Here is a 25,971-nt window from a genome sequence, read left to right on the forward strand (position 1 = left end):
GGCAGTTTTGTCCCCCAGGAGATATTTGACCTTGTCTGGAGGCATTTCTGGTTGTCACAACAGGGTGTCGGGGCAGAGTACTACTAGTACTTATTACATGGAGACCAAGGATGCCGCTCAGCATTCTACAGTGCCCAGGACAGTCTCCCACAGCAAAGAATTATCTGGCCCCAAACGGCTAAGTGCCAAGGTGGAGAGAACCTGATCTAGATAAAGGGAATCTCATTAAGCAATTAAAATGAATAGGATTAGGGACTTCCTGGTGGTCCAGTGGCTAAGACCCCACCCTCCAAATGCAGGGGGTCCAAGTCTGGTCCCTGGTTGGGGAACTAGATTCCATGTGCTGCAACTAAAGATCCCACATGCGACAGCTAAAAAAGATCCTATATGCTGCAACTAAACTAAAAGAACATGCCGCAACTAAGACCCGGCACAGCCAAATAAATATTTAGTAAATACATACATGTGTTTTTTTAATTAAAAAATAAAGTAAAATAAAACAAAGTAAATAGGATTAGAGAATAATGTGGTTAGGTGCTGCTACAGTGTTTATTCATGAGACAGAATTTTTGTCTGATTAAATTATCACCACTTCTTCAAAATAAAATGTATTTTAAAAAGTAACAGAAGTAGTACACAGTCACTACAGACATTTTGGAGAAAAGGCAAAGGAATATAAGGAAAGAAAAATTACTCTCAGCCCGTCTGTTCTCTTTCCTGGTCTCTATTTCAGCATCTCAAACACAGAACACCCCAAACAGACTTCTTGATTGTTCTACTCGGTCAGCCTTTTCTTCCCCAGACTTTCCCAGCTGGGCATCTGGCAGCTAACCCTTTAGAGTCATCCTTGACTCCCGTCTTCCTCACACCTAAATTGACTCTATCAGTAAATCCTGCCAATTCTGCTTTTACGGTATGATCACAAATTCCATCACTTTTCACCTCTCTCCCAACTCCCCAGCCACAGCCCCAGCATTGCCCGAACCACTGTAGAGGCTCCTAAGTGCTCTTCTTGTGTCCATGCTCACCCACTGCAGTCATTTCTCCACACATCAGTGAAAGGGATCTTTAGAAAAAAATTAATCAGATCATGTTGTAACCCAGCTCAAAACCTTCCCAGTGGCTTCAGTCACACTTAGAAAATCCTAGCTCCTTCCCGTGGCCCGGAGACCCCACTCCTTCTTCAGCTTCATCATTTGTTCTCTTTTGAGCCATGCGGGCCTGTTTTCCATCCCTCAGCCACACCAAGCTCCTGTCTGTCTTGGGGGTCTCTTGCACTTGCTGTCCCCTTTGCCTGGAACATTGCACAGATCTTCCTTCTGTTGTTCAGGGTCTGCCAGGATTGCTCTTCCTCAAGGCAGCCCTCCCTGACCACCCCATGGAAAAGATTCCTCTCCTTCCCAGTCTCCCATCCCACCACGCACACCCCTTACTCTGCTTGATTCTTACCTGAAGCCCTTATTATTCCATAGTATCATGTACTCTCTCACTTGTTGATTATTGTTTTTTTCTCAACTATAATACAAGCCCTTTAGGGCTGGAATGTGTCTTATTATCGGCTGATATGCCAATGTCTAGATCAGTATGTATACATAGTAGTCACCCAGTATATATTTGCTGAGTGAGTTGTTAACATTTTAGGAACTAGGCTTCTAGTCTCTCATCTACCTTTTTTTGGTTGATTTATATCATATAATTATATTTATTTTATACAATATACATAATATTATATACCTAATTTTGTATCTTGATTTTTAAAATTACTATTGCATCTGAAACCGTATTTTAGTATCAACTCTTTGTATTTTAGTACCAACTACCACTATTGGTGGTAGTATGCCACCAATAGTGACATACTATTCCTTTGGGTAGAGATATCTACATCTCCTTGAACATTTAGATTAGTCCAATCTTCTGCTGTAGTAATTATCACTGCAGTAAACATTTTATTGCCTAAATCTTCTTTGCTTGTGGGTAGTTTTCCTTAGGATAGCATCCTAAAATGAGTTCCTAGATAAAAAATATGAGTACTTTTATATTTCTTAATATACACTGTAAAAATGACAGTATCCTTTATTTTACTCCTCTCTCTTTCCTACTCAGTCTTACCCTGCCTGCAAAAGCCCTCCGCTGACTCCAAACCTCTTCAACATTTATGGGAAGAGTCCTCTGATTGTGTACTTTCTCCTGAACTACTCCACCCTGCAGCAGCATGGCCAAGACCTGTTGATGGTCAGGAGAGAAAGAACCAAGACCATCCCATATCCTTTCCACCGTGGGTTAGACACACGTCACTCCAGATCCCTGCTTCCCCTTCCCAGAAGCAAGGGTGAAGAGAGACACATCCAACACCTGACACATAGTAGGGACCTGTCAAGGGTGACCATTGATAGATGCCTATGGGTCAGAATCTTGCTCATTTTAATTCAAAACCTACCTCGTGCTGTGTGGGACCCTGGGCAAGTCAGATTTCCCTGTGTGCAAAATCTCTTCCTATCTACCATAAAGAATGGGCTACTTAGGGACTCTTACATACTTTGCAATTTACTAATGCCTCCCAGATGCTCACTGACACCACAGTATATATTGATCAAGAATTTTGGTGTCCAGGTGTGTGTTTCTTCTAGCATCCTCCTCACACACACACACACCCCTCTTCAAGACCCATTAGCAAATTCCTGGCCCCATTGAAATTTATCCTAAAGATATGGTCAAAACCCAGATCTTAAGAAAACCGGTGTGATATGTGTTGGCATCTGAGTCTTAGCATTTTCCATAGAGGGTCAGAACATGGGATCAAATAGACCCAGATTCAGGAACCAACTCAACTGCTTACCAGCTGAGTGATCCTAGACAAGTTCCAGCTTCTCTCTGAGCCTCATTTTTCACCTATAAAATGGGGATAACAGTACCTGCCTCATAAGGTTGTAATGTAGAGAACAGGTACAGTGCCTGGCAGGTAACAAGTGATTGAATGAATGTTACCTGTCAGCATAGTACTTTGTTATTTATAAAATGCTTTGCTTTATATCACCTCATTGTTCTGTAAGGACAGTGTGGTGTAGTAGAAGGAGCCTGGGTTGGGGATACCCAGCCCTGGATTTGAGTCCCAGCTCAGCAACCCACTGGCTTCAGGATCTCATGTGTGCACCTTCAGCCCTAAGCTCAGTATCTTTTCAGTTCATTCTTAAAATGAGGATAGTCACACCAAATCAATAGTTTTGTGACCAGGATTAAATGGCATAGAGCTGGTACTAAAAATGTAGTAACTATCATTATTATCATTAACATCATCTGAGGTAGGTATTATTATCCCTATTTTATAGATACGGCAATGGAGGCATAGAGGGTGACATGCATTGTCTGATGTCCCACAGTTCGTGATGAGTGTAACTGAGATTCTGACCAGTTCAGAAGGGGTGGAAGGGAGGGGAAGGTAGAGAGAACTTTTCAGCATATTAATACAAACATGAGATAGGGAATCAGAATTGGGCCTGAAAAGAAAGGAAAGTCGGAATCCCTTTCTATTCACCACTTTGATAATAGAGTAAGAATTTTAGATGATAGTCTAAAATAAGCACTTCCTAGGCCTTCCAGGACCTTCCTAGGTGGTGCAGTGGTAAAAAAAAATAAATCTGCCTGCTTATGCATGAGATGCAAGAGATGTGGGTTCAATCCCTGGGTCAGAAAGATCCCCTGGAGAAGGAAATGGCAACCTGCTCCAGTATTCTTGCCTGGGAAATCCCATGGACAGAGGAGTCTGGCAGGCTACAGTCCATTGGGTTGCAAAGGATCAGACACAGCTTAGCGACTGAGCATAGCACACAGCCCTTCCATCAGCAGGAGGGGAAAAGACTTTATTAAAGATGGGAGAGTGGCCGAGTCATGGAGAGGTTAGGCTTTTTCTTTCCCAAGCAGGCCACGATCAAGGCCATGGAGGGTTTCCTGCTCAGATTTCTAGAAGTAGGTCAGTTTCCCCACTCTGGCATCTCACCTCCCTCCTCCCCATGCCCTGGACATACCCCACCAACAAAGCTGAGTCAATACCAACTGATGGTGTGAGGTTTTCCTTGACATGAAAGCCACTGAGTCCACCCTGACATACGCTGAGGTCATCAACCTGACCCTAAGCAACATGAAGAAGAGGAGGGAAAACTTCCAGCAGCTGAACTGGCTTCACTGGAGTGAGTGGAATTATTTTGACGAGTACCTGAAGGAACTGCAGGACAACTTCCTCAGGTATTTAAGGGGCCTTCGAGGGAAAGAGGCATGGTTTCAGCATTTGTCTATTGCAGCATGTCACACTAATTTGTAACTGGGATCCCGCCCTGTAACCAGTGTAAATTCCCCAGTAACAGAGACCAGGTCTTTTTTTTTTTTTTAAGTTTTTTTTTTTTCCCCCGACTACAAAAACATTTATGCTCAATGAAAACAAAGAACCTGGAAAAATACCTACAGGTACACATTCACATTGCCAATATTTTTCTATAAATCCACCCAGTCTTTTTTCCTGGGCACATACATCTATATCTCCAGGGGTGCAATTGGTGAATCTAGAATAGGAAATTCTATAGGACAAATAACCTGGTTTCTTCAGCACATAAAAAGCAAGGAAAATAGAAGAGGAGGGAGGAGGATCAATTGTTTAGAAGACACTGGAGAGAGATATTAATCAAAGCATTGTTTGGATCCTGACTTAAATCAACCAGTTGAGATAATTATCTCAATTATGAGATAACTGGGGAAATTTGAATATTGACCTGGTTTTAAGTGATATTAAGAAATTTCTTTTATTAGAGTGTTCCTTTCTTAAAGATATTGTAATAATTTTGTAGTTATTTTTTAAAGAGTTGTGTCTTAAAGAGATATGCTGCTGATGCTGCTAAGTCGCTGTAGTCGTGTCCCGACTCTGTGCGACCCCATAGACGGCAGACCACCAGGCTCTGCCGTCCCTGGGATTCTCCAGGCAAGAACACTGGAGTGGGCTAAAGAGATATATAATGAAGTATTTATGGCTGAAATGACACAGTGTCTAGGATTTGCCTTAAATTAACCCATTTGGCATGGGGAGAGGGAGGCAAAGGAGATAATAGATAATAGATGAATCAAGATTGACTTCAGATTGATAACTATTGAAGCAAGATAATGGGTAAATGATGTTAATTATACAACTTTCTTTACTTTTATATATGTTTAAATTTTTGAACAGTCTTTATTTTTTTTTTATGGTGGCCATAACAATAGTGGAAGATGACAAATGCCCATGTGGAATATTACTTGTAGGTGGGCTAGGACTCTTTGGGGATGTCAGTTACCACTTGTTCCCCTAATGTGCCTCCCTTGTGGCTTAGTCGGTAAAGAATCCACCTGCAATGTGGGAGACCTGGGTTCGATCTCTGGGTTGGGAAGATCCCCTGGAGGGAGGGCATGGCAACCCACTCTAGTATTCTTGCCTGGAGAATTCCCAAGGACAGAGGAGCCTGGCGGGCTGCAGTCCACAGGGTTGCAAAGAGTTAGACATGACTGAGTGACTAAGCACAGCACCCGTAATGTAGCATATCCGTTCGGAGCGCTGGCATTGAAGGTGGACAGACTGAAGCTGCAGGTACAGCTCTGTCTCACCCTCTCTATGGATTAGGTCCATCATTTAGCCCATGCGAGTCTTGGATACCCCATCTGTAAAACAAGGACACTACTCACAAGTAGTTGTGTGGATTAAAGGAGATGTCTAGGTTGGAACCTGGCTCACAGGAAGTGCTCAGCAAATGACGGCTCTTAGAGGTAACACATGTGACCTCATTCCATGAAAACTGCAGGATCCAAAGCAGCACCAGGTCTTGGAGTTGGAAAGTTTGCTATTGGGGTGGCCTAGAGCAATGTTCCTTAGAAAAGGCAATCCAGGGACTTCCCTGGTGTCCAGTGGTTTAGAATCTGCCTTGCAGTGCAGGGGATGGAGGTTCGATCCCTGGTTGGGGAACTAAGATCCCACATGCCTCAGAGCTACTAAGCCTGTGTGCTGCAAGTACTGAGCACACGTGCCGCAGCTAGGACCCAAGACAGCAAAACAGATAAATAAAAATAAAGTAAATAAATAAACAAAGAAAGAAAAGGCAATCCAGGAACTATCTTGCAGGGATCTTTGCTCTAGGTGGAGGAAGAACCTAGTTAGCACATGCAGTTGCAGCTGTAATGAAAGAGCAGGATCAATTGCTGCTGCAGAACTTAGTTTCCTTGTGAGTCAGAGCCGTGATCCTTGAACTTCCATGGGGGACAAGCACCCGCAATTCAAAACCCCCTTTGCAGAATTTTATGAAATGTTTCGACATATGATCCTGTCATACAAGCTAAAGATGCTCTTACTAGTGGAAAATAGACGCCTAAGACACGTATTGGAGAAGAAAATTGCAACCCACTCCAGTATTCTTGCTTGGGAAATCCCATGGACAGAGGAGTCTGGCACACTACAGTCCGTGGGATCGCAAAATTGTTGGACATGACTTAGCAACTCAACAAGACGTGTATAGGCTTCAAAATCCCAAGAAATGACAATATAAGAAATACTGCTCAGTTCAGTCGTGTCCGACTTTCTGACCCCATGGACTGTAGCCCGCCAGGCTCCTCTGTCCATGGAATCTTCCAGGCAAGAGTAGTGGAGTGGGTTGCCATTTCCTTTCTCTGGTAGAAAATAATATCAAGGATTTATGTCCAAGTTTTCCTGTTAGAAAATGTCATCACAACAAAAACAAATGCAGTTTGCTGCTTGTTTGTCTCTCCACTGCAAGCAGAAGCTGGCTTCAGAAGGTTAGGAAAAGAGGATGCCAAAAGTGAGAATGTTGTGTCAACACAATTTTTTTCTTTTGACTTGGGGAAAGACATTGTTGGAATAACCACTGGTTCAGGCCAAGGTCAACAGTAGTTTCTTAATACCAGTCTTTTTACATCTATTCCGTAGCAGCAGAGAAATATATGACACCATCTTAATTCTCTTGAATATATTTTTATTCCTATTTTGACTACCTTGAATGTCCATAACTTGTTTCTTCATTGAATAGAGGTCTACTCACCTTTCAAAGGTCAGCTGGTATACTTCCCAATTCCACTGAAAACCTTCTCCTATCATAATAGCAGCAGCAACTGACATTTACTGAGCACTTCATGTGTATTACTGCCAGGCCCTGTGCTAATCACTTGACCTATGGTAACTCAATTTATCCTCAACATTACACTCGGTTCTATTATTACCATGTTGAGATGAGTACACTGGCAAGGAGAGGTTAAGTAACTTGCTCAAGGACACACGGCAAATGGCAGAACTCCAAATTGAATTCCATTTGCCTCAAGTCCATGCTTCAGCTTTCTCTCAGATGGTTGGTTCTCCTCACCTGTCTTCCTAATTTGAGTATGTTCTGCTGAGTCAGGAACAGTGTCTTATTTCTCTGTATCCCCCAGGGCTGTGTGACTCCCAGCACAGAGCAGGAGCTTGGTGACTGAGTCGCTGCTGTGTGGCCAACTTTCTGCTTCAGTCAGTTGCTCTCGACAGATGTAATGAATGAATTCGTAAATATCTGCTACTTTTTCATGTGAAGATAGAGTGAAAAGTAAAAAGATAATGCTGACTCTTTAGTCTTTTTCCATGTGTCTTTGTGATTTCCCCACAGGGAGGTGAAGAATATTGATCAAAGAGCGAAAGACAAAAAAAAGGCAAACCACATGTTCATCCAGGCTTCAACCTTCCTTGAGGACACTCCTGAAAAGAAGTCTAGAAGAAGTCATCAGAGGGAGACTGAGTTTATGTTGAGGTTTGTTTGAACAAAGACCATAGAAAAAGTAGAAATGTGAACATTGTAGGAATTCTTAATACATGGAAAAATATATATGTAGTATTTTTATATTATAAAAGTCCACTCACTTTTATGGGTTAGTCACCCAATTCTCACTTTATTTTTTATTAATGGTAACTGTAAGGGCTACCAATGACCTTGTACTTCCTCTATGCCAAATACTTGTACTTTACGAACTGTTTGAGTCAGAGCTCTTAGGTTGCATGTGCCACAAAACCAACTCAAACCAGCTTGAGTGGAAGTAAAATCTCATGGTTTTTGTAACTGGAAAGGCCACAGACAGACTGGCTACAGGTACGATAGACCTGAGGGCTCAAAGATTTTTTCAGATTCTTTCCTTTTGTTTCTTTAAAAAATTTTTTAATTTATTTATGTAGACTTTACTGGGTCTTTGTTACTGCACATGGGCTTTCTCTAGTTGCAGTGAGCAGGGGCTACTCTTCATTGCAGTGCAAGGGCTTCTCACTGTGGTGGCTTCTTTTGTTGCAGAGCATGGGCTCTAGGGAACATGGGATTCATTAGTTGCGGTGCTCACAGGCTCTAGAGCGCAGGGATAGGGGGTGGCTCAGTACTTGATAGTTGTGGCTCTTGGCCTTAGTTGCCCTGAGGCATGTGAGATCTTCCTGGACCAGAGATCCAACGGGAGTCACGTACATTGGTAGGCAGATTCTGGTCCACTGGATCACCAGGGAAGTCGTCTCCCTTTCTTTTATGACCCTCTGTTCCTGTGTGCTGGCTTGCTTTTCAAGCTACCCCTGCCCTTGAAAGAAAAGACCCTGATGCTGGGCAGGAGGGGAAGGGGACGACAGAGGATGAGATGGTTGGATGGCATCACCGACTCAATGGACATGAGTTTGGGGTAAACTCCGGGAGTTGGTGATGGACAGGGAGGCCTGGCGTGCTGCAGTTCATGGGGTTGCAAAGAGTTGGACATGACTGAACTGCCCTTGAAAGAAAGAAAGAGCGCCAAGAACAGCCCCAAGCCTATGTCCTTATAGTGTGTGACCTGAAAGAGAGACACCCTCTCCCAGCCTCCATAAACTAAGCCTCATAAAAGTCTCTGATGGTGATGCCAACAGCTCAGCCTCTGAACACCAGTGTTGAATCGAATCTCAGAGACAGAGTTTTGGATGAAGTAGAAAAGAAGAGACTTATTGTTTTGCCAGGTGAAGCGGGGACACGGTACGCTCCTGCCCTCAAAACTGTGTGTCCTAACCCAGGGAGGATTTGATGAGTTTTAAAGCAATTTCTTGAGTTTTCTTTGACCTATGTGTTGTTTAGAAGTATGTTGTTTAATCTCCAAGTATTTGAGGATTTTCTAGCTCTCTCTGTCTGCTATTGATTTCTAGTTTGATTCCATCTTGGTCTGAGAGCAGGCATAATGTGATTTATCTTTTTTCAGATTTGTTTAGGTATATTTTTTTGGCCCAGAATTCGGTCTGTCTTGGTGAATGTTACATGTGAGCTTGCAGAGACTGTATAATCTGCTGTTTGGGGTGATGTAGTCTACAGGTGTCAATTACATCCTGTTGATTATTGGTATTGTTGAGCTCAAGTATATCCTTACCAATTATCTGCCTGCTGGGTCTGTCCATTTCTGATTAGAGGAGTGTTGAAGTCTTGGAGGAGACTCTTGAGAGTCCCTTGGACTGCAAGGAGATCCAACCAGTTCATCCTAAAGGAGATCAGTCCTGGGTGTTCATTGGTAGGACTGATTTTGAAGCTGAAACTCCAATACTTTGGCCACCTGATGCGAAGAACTGACTCATTTGAAAAGACCCTGATGCTGGGAAAGATTGAAGGTGGAGGGAGAAGGGGACGTCAGAGGATGAGATGGTTGGATGGCGTCACCGACTCAATGGACATGGGTTTGGGTGGACTCCGGGAGTTGGTGATGGACAGGGAGGCCTGGCGTGCTGCAGTTCACGGGGTTGCAAAGAGTCAGACACGACTGAGCGACTGAACTGAACTGAAGTCTCTGACTGTGATAGTGGAGTCACCTACTTGTCCTTGTTTTCAAGCAGTTTTTCTCTTGTGTAGCTTGATGCTGCTTTGTTAGGAGCATACACATTAAGAATTGTTATGTCTTCTTGGAGAACTGACCGCTTTATCATTATATAATGTCCTTCTTTATCCCTAATAACTTTTTTTGCTTTTGAATCTGCTCTGTCTGAAATTAGTATAGTTACCCTTGCTCTCTTTTGATCAGTATTAGCATGGTATATTTTTCTCCATTCATTTACTTTTAATCTATAGCCACATTCTCTTTTAAGGAGCATTTCCAGAAGTCCCAAACAACGTTTCCACTTACATTTCATTGCTAGAATGTGAATGCATGGCTACAGCAATTTCTTTCTTTTTAATAAATATTGTTTAAAAAATATTTAAAATGTTCTTTTATTAAAATAAAAGTGATTATGATTTTATAATATTAATGAGGTACAACTTACCATAACATTTGCCCACTTTGCCAGTGCAATTCGGTGACTTTAGTAAATTTACAGAGATTTACAACAATTACTGCAATTTAGCTTTAGAACTTTTTCATCACCCTAGAAAGATCCCTCATGCCCATGTGTAGTCAATTTCTTTTAACTTCTCCCTTTTTAGTAACCTCCTTGGAAATATTGTATAACATTACCAATTTATTTCAAGGGCCAGATGTTAGTCACATGGTGATGTTAGCTTCAAAGGAGACTGGGAAATGTGTTGTTTATTTGTCTTTTAAATCTGGGTACATTACCATCTTAAACAGAAACTAGCTCCATTGCTAAAGTGAAAAGGGAGAGTGGATGATGAGTTGTTAAATAACCATCTCTACCACAGATAGATGGTGTTATACTCGCCATTTCAGAGATAAAGAAACCAAAGCATAATGATTTGAGAAATTTAATGAAGGAAGACTTTCAACCTTCTAGTTGAAATTTTCCTTGAAACCAGGAAGGAAATTTTCCTTCCTTCCTTCCTTCACATTTTAAAAATAATAGTTTAGCTTGAGGCCCACCTGTTTGAGCCATGGAATCCTGTAAGTTCAATGGTGACTCATTAGCAGTCTTTGTGATATCCAGGTTAGACTCTCAGAAATACAAAAAGCCAACTAATCTAATTCACCAATATTATTGTTATTCCCTCAGACATGACTATCTTTCAACTACTTTTTTTTTAATTGAAGTAGAGTTGATTTACAATGTTGTGTTAATTTTTGCTGTACAGAAAAGTGATTCAGTTATACGTAAAAATAAATTCTTTTTTATATTCTTTCCACTACAGTTTATCTCAGGATGTTGACTATAGTTCCCTGTGCTATACAGTAGGACTTTGTCATTTATTCATTTTATGTGTAATAGTTTATATCTGCTAATCCCAAACTCCCATTCCATCCCTCCCCCACCCTTTCAGTTTACAGCTTTTTACCCTTACTTCTTAATCTAGCTAACCCCTCAGTAACCCTTAAAGCCCAGCTCAGACATCACCTCCAGGAAGTCTTCCCTGACTTACCCACTCAGGGTATTGTCCTATGCTTTCCTGATCACATACCACAGAACATAGTATATTCTAGTCACAGATTTGCTTGTCCATAGATTGAGATTTGTCCTTGAGGTCAGGAATACTGCTCTAGATTACCTTTTTTTTCCTCCAGGGCCTAGCACCCAACAGATCCTCAGTGAATATTTAGAAGATGAAGGAGGGAGTCATTGCCTTGTGTTCAGCACTCTGCTTCAGTTATTTGTTATTGCCAGTGTTTGGCTGATTTGTAAACTTTTTCTTTCAGTACTTATCAAGATTCTAGTGAAACTTTTGAAGAGATCACACTGAAGTTTTGAGCCAATTTTTGTTCATGTCTTTTTTGTTTCCCCCACAGGAAGGAAAAGGAAGAGAGGGATGGAGAATGGAAACAGAATTCGACTGACTCTTCCTTCTCACCATCAAGCACTGATGAGGTCCCTTCCGTGTAGGAACTAGGAAGCTCCTACAAAATTTCTGACGTTCCTGCTAGTAGGAGAACAAAAACAGGAGGAAAAGAAACTTGTGGCCAAAGACTGAGAAATAGAAATAAATATTCCCAGGATAGGGGAAAGATTCTACTATAGTTTTTCCTAGGTTGAGTGAAAAGCAGGAGTGGGGAGATTTTTCCTTAGGTCACTACATTTACTCATGCATTTACTCTTTTACCCATTATTTTACTTAAAATAAAATATTATAGGTAACAATATTAAGTGGTGGCTCAGATGGTAAAGAATCCACCTGCAATGCGGGGGACCTGGGTTCTGCCCCTGGGTCAGGCAGATCCCTTGGAGAAGAGAATGGCAAACCACTCCAGTCAGTATTCTTGCCCAGAGAATTCCATGGACAGAGGAGCCTGGAGGGCTACATACAGTTCATGGGGTCACAAAGAGACAACTGAGTGACTAACACTTTCACTTTCTTTATAATAATAGTGGCTACCAATTTACTATTTACTCTGTGCCAAGCATTAAGCTAAACACAATACAAACATGTGCATGTGTGTTCAGTTGCTATGTCTAATCCTTTGTGACCCCATGAATTGCAGCCCTCCAGGCTCCTCTGTCCACAGGATTTTCCAGGCAAGATACTGGAATGGGTTGCCATTCCCTTCTCCAGGGGATCTTCCCAACCCAGTCGGGAGCAGCAGAGGCAAAGACTCAGAGACAGCAAGTAACATGGCAGGAGGTCAAGGAAGTATGTGAGGGGCTCTAGGAGAGATGAGCCTGGAGAAGATTCCTGGACAAACCATGAAGGAATTTTCTTTTCTAAGCAAAACCACTTTAGTATCTAAGTGGTAGGAATCCATGAATGATATTAAATAGGGAACCACATGGCCATATTTGGACTTTTCAAGTCCTGGTGGCAGATGGTGGGCTACATGATAGAATTATGTATGTACTTCAGGGGATCTGCAAAGTCTTCCACAAACATCTACCTCTACGTGAAACCCTGGCTATCTTTTTGATCAGTAGTTTCCAAGCTTTCTTGATCTTATATCTCTCTTAATAAAACATTTATGAGAACTCAGCTAACAGCTTGTTACAAAAATTGCACTCTTCCAGACCCCCTTGCCTATTCCACAGCAACACTTTCCACTTTCTTTTTTTTTTTAACTGTCATTTTAAATCTTTAATCAGATTCCATTCATGATTATCAGTCATATTACATGCCATGATTAGCCTTCTATAAACAATTTTGCCTTCTGTGTACAAATTGGTATCAATGAAATAAAAAATAAAACCATATACTAGGCAAAGAATTTTATTTATCTTTGTCTCAAACTTTATTCTTAGGCTTCTTCAGCTTCATTAGCTGCAAAGAATGAATTGTATATAAGCAAAAACTGAAAAGAGGTGCAGTGTCCAGGGGCTTCGGCTTAAAAATATTAGAGATCTAGATTTTATCAGATCCATAAACAAAATTTTAAAAAGCAGTCATAATATAAAATAGCAGCTCCCAGTAACTTCTTCAAGATTTATCTTCTTCAGAAGTTAACTCAATTCAGTTTGCTTCATTCTTGGAAGCCTCATCAAAATGCTCCACAAGATCTGGAACTTCATCATCATCCTCCTCTCCAGTGGCAAGTGGTGCTTTTCCATCCACGGACTGTTTGGGCAGAGCTTCAGCCAGTCTCCTTAAACTGGTCAGACTGTCGGCACCAAGCTGGTTTAAGATGCTGGTGAGCATTTCTGTCAGTTGCTTTGTCTCAGCGTGGCCTGTAATGGTGAAAGTGTTTGCTGCCAGAGATGCCTGAACTTTAGGGTTGTGAAAGTGGATCACTGTTCCTTGATTTGTGAACATATTCACCTCTTCAATACCAGAGATATTGTTTACCCCTAACTTCTTTAAAGAGAACTGAAGTTTTTTGTCATCTGCTGTGGCTGTTCTATGAACCACCTTCTTTCTGCGAGCAGTTCCTTTCCCACCAATGCGCACTTGTGCCTGCAGTTTGGCGAGTTTCTCCTGGTTTATGATAGTTTCTTTCATCTTGTTGGAGCGGAAGTGGGGCCGCGTGGGGGACTAGGGTTGGCGCTCAGGTGGTCTTGGGCAGACCAGCTAAGGTTAGGTGCACACACGTGGGGGCGCAAGATGGCAGCTAGAGTCACTTTCCACTTTCTTAACTGACGGTTTTATTTGTTTTCTTCCATATGTTTAAATATCCTGATGCTCTTGACTTTCCAGTGTTAGGCATTATCTATCGAATTCTCACAATGAAAGGTGAGGACTTTTCACATGCACAAACTTTTCCTCTCCCATCCTGACAATGTGCTTCTGTTGTGATTTTGGCTGGTTCCTTAATCAGTCTTATCATACCATCAACACCATTACCATGAGCTACAGAATATACTTTCATTGTTTTTATTTCTTGCAAAACTCCTTGCTGTCACTGGAACTAAGTCTCTCTATCAGTCGACTTGTTTTCTTTCTTTTTTAAATATACTTGCCACAGTCTATCTCCAAATTCTCCCAGTACATTCAGACACTTTACATAATCTATCAGTTTCACCTCCATTTCCCAGCCTTCTGATCTACTTCACTCTAGGTGGTTCATTTCCAGGCTGTTTATATAATGTTGGGAATTCCTTACTTCATTCTCTTGATCACATTGGTTTTTTAACCCACTTCTCTCTGTGTCTTTATGGTTCACCCACAGAAAGGTGATCAAGAAATCAAATCCAATGCAGAAAAATGAAATAGTCTTTCTTATCCTCTCACCTTCCATTTCACCTGAATGAATCCTTGTCTAAGAATCAAAAGAACTTTTTGGATGAAGTCTTCACATGTTGTTGGATTTACTCTAAAATGGAAACAAGAAAACAAAAAATAATACAATAATACATTTAGTCATTCCCCTCCATAGGACAAAGAATATTAAAGTCCACCACTACCTGAGCCAAAGTCAGAATTTAAATTGACATAAAGTTACCTCATTCATTCATGCATTTGCTTACTAATTCTTTTATTCACTTGTTTATTAATAATAACACTATGGAGTATATATGCTGCTGCTGCTGCTAAGTTGCTTCAGTCGTGTCCAACTCTGTGTGACCCCATAGACGGCAGCCCACCAGGCTCCCCCGTCCCTGGGATTCTGCAGGCAAGAACACTGGAGTGGGTTGCCATTACCTTCTCCAATGCATGAAAGTGAAAAGTGAAAGTGAAGTTGCTCAGTCGTGTCCAACTCTCAGCGACCCCATGGACTGCAGCCTACCAGGCTCCTCTGTCCATGGGATTTTCCAGGCAAGAGTACCGGAGTGGGTTGCCATTGCCTTCCCCCATGGAGTATATATAGGTATGTATTATATGTATCATATAATAGTGATCATAGGAGACATCATTTATTAAGTACTTACTAAGTGCTGAGTACTCTAAGTCCTTTTCAGACATTATCTCAGATTTAACCCCTTTCCCCTCTTCTCCCCCAGGTGGGTGTTGGTACCTCCATTTCTCTTAGGAGGACACTGGGGCTTGAAAAGAGGTTGAGGAAGTGTTCATGTTTGCACATACCAGGTCCTGTTGATACAGAGATGAATAAAGACACATAAAGACCTTAAAGAGTACACAGACTAGAAGAGAGGGGAGGATGTGTAAACCAATAAATGCATTAAAGTTGTGCTAGAGATCTGTGTGGAATCCAAGAAAAACCAAGCCCACAGAGACTTCACCAAGGCTCAGAAGTACAGGGGCCAGTGTGTAGAAGGACCTGCAGTTGGGCTGAAGGGCTTGACTTTTATCATATGGGTCTCAGGGAACAAGTGATTAATCTGGTCTGTGTTAGAACAGTCTGCCCAACCCAGCCAAGAAAGAAAAAAACCAAGCAAATGACAGCCTGAACCAAGAAGCAATTAAGTACATTCTTGGAACAGATGGTGTCTCCCTTAGATAACATCTTCACTTGAACTTGAGTGTAATTCTGGGTGACCCCCTTGGAGAATATTACCCAGGTAAAGGAATAGAAGAAGGGTAAAAGGGAAGCGCTCAAGCTTTGGACCTAGAAAATTCAGAACTTTGGATCCCTGTTCTGCGTCATAGTAGATTTATGACCTTAGGCCTAGTAGCTTTTGTGACTTGACTTTTCTGAACTTGTTTTCTTTTTTTTTGAACTTGTTTTCTTGAATGCAGAAAGGGAATGTCTGCCTAGGAAGGTAGTTTTGTGTTGGTTAAATGAGATAATTTATGCAAAGTTCCTGGCTTAGCATATTTCACTTGATAATTGCTACCAGCTATTGTTGTTATTATCATTACTGTTAAAAGGTATACTCTTCTCCTGAAACCAGGACATGTTGAACATGGAAGCCAGGACATGTCTTTCAGGATAATCCTTTGCACAGCTTGGGTCCCAGATCATGCCTGCTCAGACCCCTTCCAGAAGTTACTGAGGACTCATAACCATAGGCCTCTTGGCAGTTCAAGATGAAAAGATCTGTCTCCACTCTTTGTAAATATTAGAAGGGAAAATTATGGTGAAGAATTCTTCACCCTTTATAAAGGGGGGAGGGGATAAAGCACCAAAGGGAACATCTAAGAAGCACTAGCTATAATATGGAATAAAGCAAATGAGTAATTGTATAATACCCCTATTCTGTCATTCCTACACCATGGAAGTAAAGAAAATCAGATGTTAAGCTAGAAGAAATGAAGTTAAAATCCTGTGGTCCTGAGTTTGAATTGATTATGAATTGAGGATATGTTTTATCCTTATTTAGTTACTGTTAGTTGCTCAGTCCAACTCTTTGTGACCCAATGGATTGTAACCTGCCAGATCCCTCTGTCCATGGAATTCTCCAGGTAAGAATATTGGAGTGGGTAGCCATTCCCTTCTCCAGGGAATCTTCCTGATCCAAAAATGGAACCTGGGTATCTTGCATTGTAGGCGAATTCTTTACCGCCTGAATCACCAGGGAAGCCCTATCTTTAAAAACAAATAAATAGTTGCCTAAGGAATGAGTGTAGAAGTGGCTAAAGAGGGTAGAGGAGGAGAGAAGGAAGAAATTACAAAGGGGCCATGAAAATTTGGGGGAATGGTGGTTATGTTCACAGTCTTCATTGTGCTGAGGGATTCACAGACTTTAAATATGTTCACTTTCTTGTATATCATTTATATCTCCTTAAAGCTTAAAAAAAAAAAAGAAAAAAAACAACCAACTAACTCTGTCCATTGAAATGACTTGGAAATGAAGACTAACCCAGCAGTAATGAACTAGACCGTGGTTTTGAAATACTATTTGCACTAAAAGGATACAGGGATCCTTGAAGAATTGTCTGGTTCCAGGTCTAGGGCAGGAAAATTATGAAATGAACTTGGAACATCACCATACTAGATAGCAAGGAAGCTACCAAAGACGAGAGTCCTGTTAGAAAGCCTCGATAGCCAACTTAGAATCCCATTGGCTAAAGATGGGACAATCTAAGTATAACAATAGTCATGGACTGAAGCATGTCAAACATGTTTTCTCCCACATATTCATATCATTAGTTAAAAAAAATAATTGGTCACCGTTGAAAGATGCTAGGGGACCAATTTGTTATTTTGAAAACTAGCAAATAAAGGAAACAAATCAGTATCTATCGTGCCATTCCCATATGAACTGTCAGTTTCAGTTCAGTCACTCAGTCCTGTCAGACTCTTTGTGACCCCATGGACTGCAGCACGCCAAGGCTCTCTGTCCATCACCAACTCCTGGAGCTTGCTCAAACTCATGTCCATCGAGTCGGTGATGCCGTCCTCTGTTGTCCTCTTCTCCTCCTGCCTTCAATCTTTTCCAGCATCAGGGTCTTTTCCAATGAGTCAGTTCTTCACATCAGGTGGCCAAAGTATTGGAGTTTCAGCTTCAGCATCAGTCCTTCCAATGAATATTCAGGACTGATTTCTTTTAGTTCAAAGGAACTCTCAAGAGTCTTCTCCAGCACTACAGTTTGAAATCATCAATTCTTCGGCACTCTGCCTTCATTGTAGTCCAACTCTTACATCGATACATGACTACTGGAAAAACCATAGCTTTGACTATACCGATCTTTGTCGGCAAAGTGATGTCTCTGCTTTTTAATATGCTGTCTAGGTTTGTCAGGGATTTCCTGGTGGTGCTAGTGGTAAAGAACCTGCTTGCCAATGCAGGAAACAAGAGACATAGGTTCGATTCCTGGGTCAGGAAGATCTCCTGGAGAAGGGCATGAAAACCCACTCCAGTATTCTTGCCTGGAGAATCCCATGGACAGAGGAGCCTGGTGGGCTACAGTCCATGGGGTCACAAAGAGTCGGACACGACTGAAGTGACTTTGCATGCACGCACGCTAGGTTTGTCATACCTTTTCTTCCAAGGAGCAAGCATCTTTTTAATTTCATGGTTGCAGTCACTGTCCGTAGTGATTTTGGAGTCCAAGAAAATAAAATCTGCCAGTGTTTCCATTTTTTCCTCATTAATTAGGTTCTCATTAGTTATCTCTTTTATACATAGTAGTGTATATATGCCAATCCCAATCTTCCAGTTCATCCCACCCATCCCCTTCCCCTCCTGGTATCCATACGTTCATTCTCTACATCTGTGTTTCTGTTTTGACAACTGGTTATTTGAATGCTGTCTGGATATTTGATATTGAAAATTATTATTTTGGTGGTGTGATAATGGTGTTATGGATATGCATTTAATTTACAGATGAAATTATATGACATATAGAATTTCCTTTAAAACCATATGAGAGGGAGGAAGTAGGTGGAAGTATTAGTGAAACAATATGTTGAAAATTGTTGAAGCTGAGTGATGGGGATGTAACATTTTACTTAAAAACAGTAAAGGCACTGCTGGGGACTTGTACTTTTAAATGTATTTTTATAGGTTATTTTGTCTTCTCTCATGAAGTAAATGTGAATGAAGTAAATTTTCCCCATTTTCAAACTGAGGACTTTCTTGGTTGAAACCACCATTACCCCTGGCTTGGACTTTTACAGTATTCTCTGAAGTATTCTCTTTGCCCTCTCTCCTAACTCCATTTTCTACATAGCAGCCCAAGTACTTCAAGTATATTAACCCACTAATTCTCATACCAACTCAAGACTAATACTATTCTTGGTTTTCAGATGAGGAAAATAAAGCACAAAGATGTTTAAATACATTTTCCCCAAGACCAGATATCTTGTAGATGACTGGACTGGACTGTAATTTGGGCTTAGTTGCCATGCCTATGTGTGCTTATATCATACTTATCTAAATGGAAAATAGAAGCACATATATGAATATACAAGTCGGCCATATACTCATTTAGCATATTGGCTGAGAGCCTGAACACAGGAGCCAGACTGTAAGCCTTGGGCAAGTTACTTACCCTTGTGATACCTCAGTTCCATCATCTGTAAATAGAGATAACAATAGTTCCTACCTCATGGTATCTCTGTATGAAGTGGATATGTTCATCTGTGGAAAGCAGTTAAGTGATATGTTAGCTATCAACATACCTTTGGTTTCTGAGAGTTCCTTTTTCCCTAGTACCTTTCACTCCAGCAGAACAATTTGCAGCTCCCTAAATAAGCCTCTGTGTTCCCTGTGCCCTTACCCCTGCCCAGCTGGAAAATCCTTACTTATTCTTTTAGTCCCAAATAAAGGGTCACCACCTCTATGAGGATCTTCCACAGAGAGGTCTACATGGCTCCCATCTGTATCTATAATCCCTCTTACCTCACCCTGTTTGTTATTATCTCTTTCTGTATCTATCTTTCCTACTAGACTCATTTCTCCTTGAGAGCAAAGACCTGTCTTTATCTTCATATCCAGCAGGGAGCTGGGTCCAAGCAGTGTTTAATAAATGTTGGTTAAATAAACGGTCACAAGCATACCTCTCTGGGCAGCTGTGTGCCAACGTTGGAAGCTTTTCAAATTTGGAAAGAAATCTAAATAAATGAGAAAGCCTCAAATGACTGATATGTATGTTTGTTTATATAGGCTACTGTAATTGCCTATAAACTTATCTATAACCCACACTAGAGTTTTTATTTTGTTTGTTATTGAATCTCTGGCACCCAGCACCTAGTACAGTGTCTGACAAATAGTGTGTGTTTGTGTGTGTGTGTGTGTACATGCGCGTGCATGTGCTTAGTTGCTCAGTAGTGTCCAATTCTTTGCAACCCCATGAAATGTAGCCCACCAGGCTCCTCGGTCCATGGGATTTCCCAGGCAAGAATACTGCAGTGGGTTGCATTTCCTTCTCCAGGGGATCTTCCCAACTCAGGGATCGAATCCACATCTCCTACATTGGCAGGCGGATTCTCTACTGCTAAGCCACCTGCAAAGCCCTTGTCAAATAGTAGGGATTCAATAAACATTTTTTTAAATAAATGCTAATTTAAAGGGAGCTATACCCAATGAGATTCTCTTTTTGTAATGACCCTTCATTCTTTAGTTCTCTACTAAAACATTTTTCAAATTTGAGCTCTTGAAACCAAGAATACATCTAGAGGCACCAGTTTGGAAAAACTTAACCGTACATGGTGGAATTATATGACTCTATTTGATTATAAAGTGGTTGTCCACAGAGGGGCAGTACAGTGTAATGGTTTAAGATTCAGGTTGCCCTGTAATTCCACTCTGTTCTCTGTTTCTTAGAGTATCATAAAATGACACAAATTTTTAAAATTTTGTGGAGAGCTCCTGGACTTGTTAAACAGTTTGAGAAACTGGAAAAGCTAACTGACACAATTCTGTTTGATTACTAATTGACACAAAGCCTTGATTTGCCATGCTTTGTATCTAGGATAGGAAAGTAGCATTTTGCCATGAAGGATTTTTCTCTAATACAGTAATTCTTATAAGTTTTTTATGGCTTCTAAGTTTTATGTCATACTTTAAAAGACTTTTCTTACTCTGAGATAGTAACATTTTTTCTCATGCTTTCTTCTAGCACTTTTATTTTTCAGACTTAATTTCTTGATCCATCTAGGATTTATTTTAGTATAAGGTGTGAAGTATGGTTCCAATTTTATTTTTCTTCCAGATGACTACCTAGTTTGTTCCAACACCATTCACTGAATTCATTTCCTCACAAATTTGAAATACCACCTTCATTATATTCAGAATTTTTGTAAGATATTAAAGACTAGTCTTTTTTTGTTTGTCCTGATTTGAGTGAAAACATTTTCAAGTGTACTTTTTAACCACCCCTGGGTTTTGGATTTTTTTTTTTAAATAATTTTTTAGTTGTATATAGCCATCAATATCCTAGTCAAACAAGATTTTTATACTCACTTCACCAATTTGTCATTACCAAGTTCGTTTTAGTTTAAGTGTACTGCACACAACCTTCAAATATTATGAACATTTCTCTTTCCCAGCTGTCACTACACCAAACTACATATGTTATATTTCCCTAAATGATCTTGCTGTGCTCTTTGCAGCTCTCCTGTACAGTTGATGTCTCCATCTAACAAGTTGCTCAGAAGTTACTATAATTATTTTAGGTGAGGCCCAAGGTGAAAGCCTATTATCACCATCCAGTTCATCTAAAAAATAGGCATTAGTTTCCATTTAACCTGAACAGGTTATGTTTCTGGAAAATAACAGATTTTGAAGAACTATGGCAGTCATTTGTTGGCACTTTAAACAGCCCACCTGGGTGGGGGGGGGGGTAGTCCTACAAAATGCCAACTGCTATTGTGGAATTATTTTTGCTATTTATTCCAGCAAAGAATGATTCAGACACTGAAGAAAAAGGGTCACCCTGAACTAGGTCTTGAACCCAAAGAACTATTTGTACAGATACTCATCCAAGACACATCACAGCCTCTACCTCAACAGATGCTCTTTCAAATGTTTCATCACTCTTCTCAACAGTCAGTCTCCATTTAAGGGGAGGAGTATGATGCTGCCAGAGACAGCTCTGCTGGCATGAAGGCTGGCCTAAAATTTCTATTTAAAAACTGGACCAAAATATGTTTGGCTTCTGTTGGCTACTTAAAATTTCAAGTTAAGAGGAAGAAATATTACTCTCCATCCTGAATGGGCCTTGGGTGCCTCACTCACAGAGTAGAGTGGTAAATGCTAAGAGAGTCACAGAGAAAGGAGAGAAATTAGGAACATTGACTGAGGTATTATGTACAGATTATGAAGCCAGATAAGAAAAACTTGGGAGTGAAAAGAAAAGCCTTGAACAGGGAGAACCCCGCCCCCGCCATATTCGACTTCCTAACCCGAGTATCCCGATTAAGATAAGTATTCCACACGTCACCTGTCACCATGTCAGTCATCCCTGCTTAGCACCCCTCCCTTGCCTCACGGTCTTCCACCTCCTGACCCCTTTCCAGTGGCCTCTCTTCATCTCAGAACACGGCCACACCCAAGGGCCTTCTCTCTCACTACAGCTTGTTTTCACCTCAGCGCACACCTCAATACCCCCTAATTTCGATGCATCGCCTCATCGCCCCCCTTCAGATTCTTTTCCTGTTCTCAGCATCTCCCTCCGCTCGAGAGACGCCCCAGCCTCCGCTCCAACCAAAGCGCCTCTCCTCTGCGCACTCTCTCCACCTCAGCGTCGCTCCCTCACCCCAGCTCGCCACCCACACAGGTTCTTTCGCGGCTCCTGGCGGCTTTCCCGCAAGACCATCCCACGGCCCCGCACCTCGGTTCTTCTCCAAGTCTAGGGCCCCGCCCCTCAATCTTCGCCCTGCCCTTGGTGGCCCCGCCCACGCCAGGCGCGAGCCCAGACTAGCGGTTTGGCGCCAAACGTCTTGGTCTCCGACGCGTGAGACGCCTGTCTCAGCGTTCTGGTTCCGAATCAGAATCCCTGAGGACTAGAAAGCCCCGGCCGGGGGCGGGATTCGAATACCTTGAGAACCCGGGGGAGACTGTCGGTACGAGTGGTGTTTGTGGCAAAAGGGGAAGGCGGGTGACGAATGTGAGGGGAAATGGGGGCTTCCTTTCTTAGGTCGTGCTCGACGGTCGTTCCTGGGCCCTAGGCTGGTGGCTTTGTGCGTTTCGGCTCCCATCCCCACCCCGTCGAGTGCTCTTGAGGGATTTCCAGAATCCTTATTTTAAACCTAGTCGGACCTAAGCTTTGAAGAGGCCTCCTCGGGCCCCTTATGAGGGAGTCCGGTGTCAGGAAAATGGCCGGTGGGCGGGGGCGGTGAGGGTGACCTGGACCGCGCTCGGCCACGATAAGGGACCGCTTCTGGCGCCTTAAGCTAAGGTGTTTGGCAGCCCTACTTCAGATTCAACTGTTCATTCCATCAGCTGCTATTTGAGAAAGATGGAGAACAGTCTTTTTATTAAGAAAGAAAGGACAGTCAGGGAATTTGGGGTTGTCATGTATATGATTGAGTGAGGGACCGCATTCCAGAAGATTCCGTTTACATTGTCTCCTCGTTTGCCTCGAATACTTCCCTGTACTAGGTGGTAACGACCCTACTTCTGCCTCAGAAGTTTGTTCCCCACTGGGCTGGGCTCCAGCTTAGTTTGGTGTTCAGTGAGGAGATGAAATAGAGCAAACTGATTATTTGGACCACATTTTCTAACGAACACAGTCATGCCTTGTAGATTCCTGACTTAAAGGCTTTATCTGCTTATTGACCCTAATATTTTATCACTAAAATACTAGATTATTGTTGTTTAGTTGCTAAGTCATGTCGGACTCTTTTGTGTCCCCATGGACTATCCACCATAATTTTAGATCTTAAAATCATGAATCTAGTTAATATTATAAAATGAAATACATCTAATGTTTTATGAAACAAAAAAGTATATTACAAGAGAGCTCCTCATCATTCCAAAGCAGAAGGGATTCCTCATACATGAGAAAAATAATATCTTTTTATTGAGGATAGATTTAAGTTCTAGGTGCCAGGGAGGATGCAAGGAAGACTTAAGGTCAAAGTTCTTAGACTGTTAGCAAATATGAAAGTTTAATATCAATGTGGAATTCTGAGATTCTACTTCTAAATAACCTTCCAAGACAACAAAAAAGATATTGTTAGTCATGATTAACTGTGCTATAGGAAATCAAAAGATGATACAATGTGGCCATTTTTGAGGAAACAAATGAAACTAGTCCCCTCACCCACACATACCACACCAGAAAAAAGAAATAATGCCACAGGCTTAGGAGAAATGAGATAGGCCAGCCTGGTTATTGAGAAGGCAATGGCACCCCACTCTGGCACTCTTGCCTGGAAAATCCCATGGATGGAGGAGCCTGGTAGGCTGCATCCTGTGGTGTCCATAGGAGTCAGACAGGACTGAGCGACTTCACTTTCACTTTTCACTTTCATGCATTGGAGAAGGAAATGGCAACCCACTCCTGTTCTTGCCTGGAGAATCCCAGGGAAGGGGGAGCCTGGTGAGCTGCCGTTTATGGAGTTGCGCAGAGTTGGACACGACTGAAGTGACTTAGCAGCAGCAGCCTAGTTATTCCAAACTAAATATTTTTTCTTGAAAAAAAAATTTTTTTTAATTTAATTTTATTTATTTATGGCTGCGCTGGGTCTTCCTATTTGCTGTCCTTCTCCAATTGTGGCCAGCAGGGGCTACTCTAGTTGCTGTGGGCAAGCTTCTCATTTCAGTGGTTTCTTTTGTGTGAAGCCGGGCCCTGGGCGCACGGGCTTCAGTATTGTGGTGCTTGGGCTCAGTAGTTGTGGCTCATGGGGCTCTAATATTTTTCTAATTATCTTTCTGATCCTTGATGACTGAAATGAAATAAAGTCTGTGGGCAAAGAATTTTGTACTATATGGTCTGTGACAACTTATTAATATTTCTTGTTTTTCCAGAATTGATTATATTTCTTCTGTTCACTGTTCAATATGAAGGAGGATCAAGTTGTGCTGGAAGAACCGGGATTCCAAGATGAAGACGTATGCCTAGAATGTTGAAAGATACATAGATATTCAGTCATTCTATAAAAATGGAGTTCCTTCTCTGTTTACTACTTTTAGAAACTTAACTACTATTTTTATTTATTAGAAATAAAACATAGTTCTGGAGAGAGGCACTATTACAAATATGTAACAACTTGTTTGGGAAGGGATGCTAAGATTAGCTACTTAGCAGCTGGCATGAAAGTATTTTAATAATTTAACAATTGGTATGGCCATATTGGTAACCAAACAGCAGAGGAAGGAGTTCAAGGTCTGGTGGAGAAGACTGAGAAAACATATTTTAAAATAGCTTGTGTTCCTCTCTTTTGGATTAAGGTCTTAAAAAGTTTGGAGAGACTGTTGGAATTCCCCAGTGGTTCAGTGGTTAGGACCTTGTGCTTCCACTGCAGGGGGCTGAGTGCCATATTGGGCTTCCTAGTGCTTTCGGTGTTGGCACTGCTTTTAAATATGCAACAGTATGTTTGAAAAAGTATTATTGATCCTACCTCAGTCTATCTAGAGAAGCAGAATTTGAGGCATTTTGAAGTGACTCATAATGCTGAATTAAGTCTTTAAAATATGTGAAACTGTTGGATATGAAGAATGAACACTCTTTTTTTTTCTGTTCCATCTCCTTTAGGAATCTTTGTTTCAAGACATTGACCTGTTACAAAAACATGGAATTGTAAGTATTTTTTCAACACTGTGAAATTGTCCCTTTGAGGGTTTCTCAGCCTTGACTTTATTGGCATTTGGGACCAGGCAATTATTTCTTGTTGAGGCAGCTGTCCTGTGCATTGTAGGGTGTTTAGCAGCATCCCTGATTCCTAACCACTTACTCTATGCCAGCAGCAACCCTCTGGTTGTGACAACCAAACATTTCTCCGGACATTTTTAGGTGTCCCGAGGGGGCAAAATTGCCCACAGTTGAGAACCACTGGTCCAACGGGAGGCATTCAGAGCTGTCTACTGAAAATTTACTTTCTGTGTCATGTGATTAGAGTAAATGATGTTGACAGAAATCCAGACTTTAAGTAACAAGCTAGATGAATTTCAATAGCAGTCAGTTGACAGTAAAACTTCTCTGACGTTACCCTTTGAAGCCCTCACATTTACTCTCTTTCAGTTGAATTTAGAAAGTTGGAGCAAGAGAAAATGCTGTTTTTTTGGTTATGTAGTTATTTGCATTCTCCAAGGGTAAAGAAAAAAATCTTAAAAGATTTTTAAAGAACATACTGGTAATGAAGTTCTGTAGAAAGAAGGAGCTGAACTGAGGGGGTGAATGTGTGATA

At 41.4% G+C, this 25,971-nt stretch overlaps 3 protein-coding genes across 5 annotated transcripts in view; 2 read left to right on the plus strand and 1 right to left on the minus strand.

Annotated features, from left to right (window-relative positions):
* Nucleotides 1–12,837, plus strand: part of FAM227A (family with sequence similarity 227 member A) — a 44,441-nt gene extending 31,604 nt beyond the window's left edge. The window contains 6 exon segments of the mRNA XM_061123927.1: nt 2,104–2,261; nt 4,087–4,239; nt 7,659–7,791; nt 7,794–7,844; nt 11,708–11,837; nt 12,821–12,837. Of these exon segments, the coding sequence (XP_060979910.1) occupies nt 2,104–2,261; nt 4,087–4,239; nt 7,659–7,791; nt 7,794–7,844; nt 11,708–11,837; nt 12,821–12,837 (642 nt within the window).
* A 117-nt stretch (nt 12,838–12,954) lies between these two features.
* On the minus strand, nt 12,955–13,839 carry LOC133043210 (transcription factor BTF3-like). Its single transcript, XM_061124041.1, has one exon. The coding sequence runs from the start codon at nt 13,833–13,835 to the stop codon at nt 13,350–13,352; it is 486 nt and encodes a 161-aa protein (XP_060980024.1). The 5' UTR covers nt 13,836–13,839; the 3' UTR covers nt 12,955–13,349.
* An 8,705-nt stretch (nt 13,840–22,544) lies between these two features.
* DMC1 (DNA meiotic recombinase 1) overlaps nt 22,545–25,971 on the plus strand; it is a 34,483-nt gene continuing 31,056 nt past the window's right edge. For all 3 annotated transcript variants that reach the window (XM_061124042.1, XM_061124044.1, XM_061124043.1), the window contains exons 1-3: nt 22,545–22,683; nt 24,593–24,676; nt 25,320–25,364. In XM_061124042.1, coding sequence (XP_060980025.1) covers nt 24,626–24,676; nt 25,320–25,364 — 96 coding nt within the window. In that variant the 5' untranslated portion in view covers nt 22,545–22,683; nt 24,593–24,625. The remainder of the gene's footprint in view (nt 22,684–24,592; nt 24,677–25,319; nt 25,365–25,971) is intronic.

Source organism: Dama dama, chromosome 22 (genome assembly GCF_033118175.1).
Source record: "Dama dama isolate Ldn47 chromosome 22, ASM3311817v1, whole genome shotgun sequence".
NCBI lineage: Eukaryota > Metazoa > Chordata > Mammalia > Artiodactyla > Cervidae > Dama > Dama dama.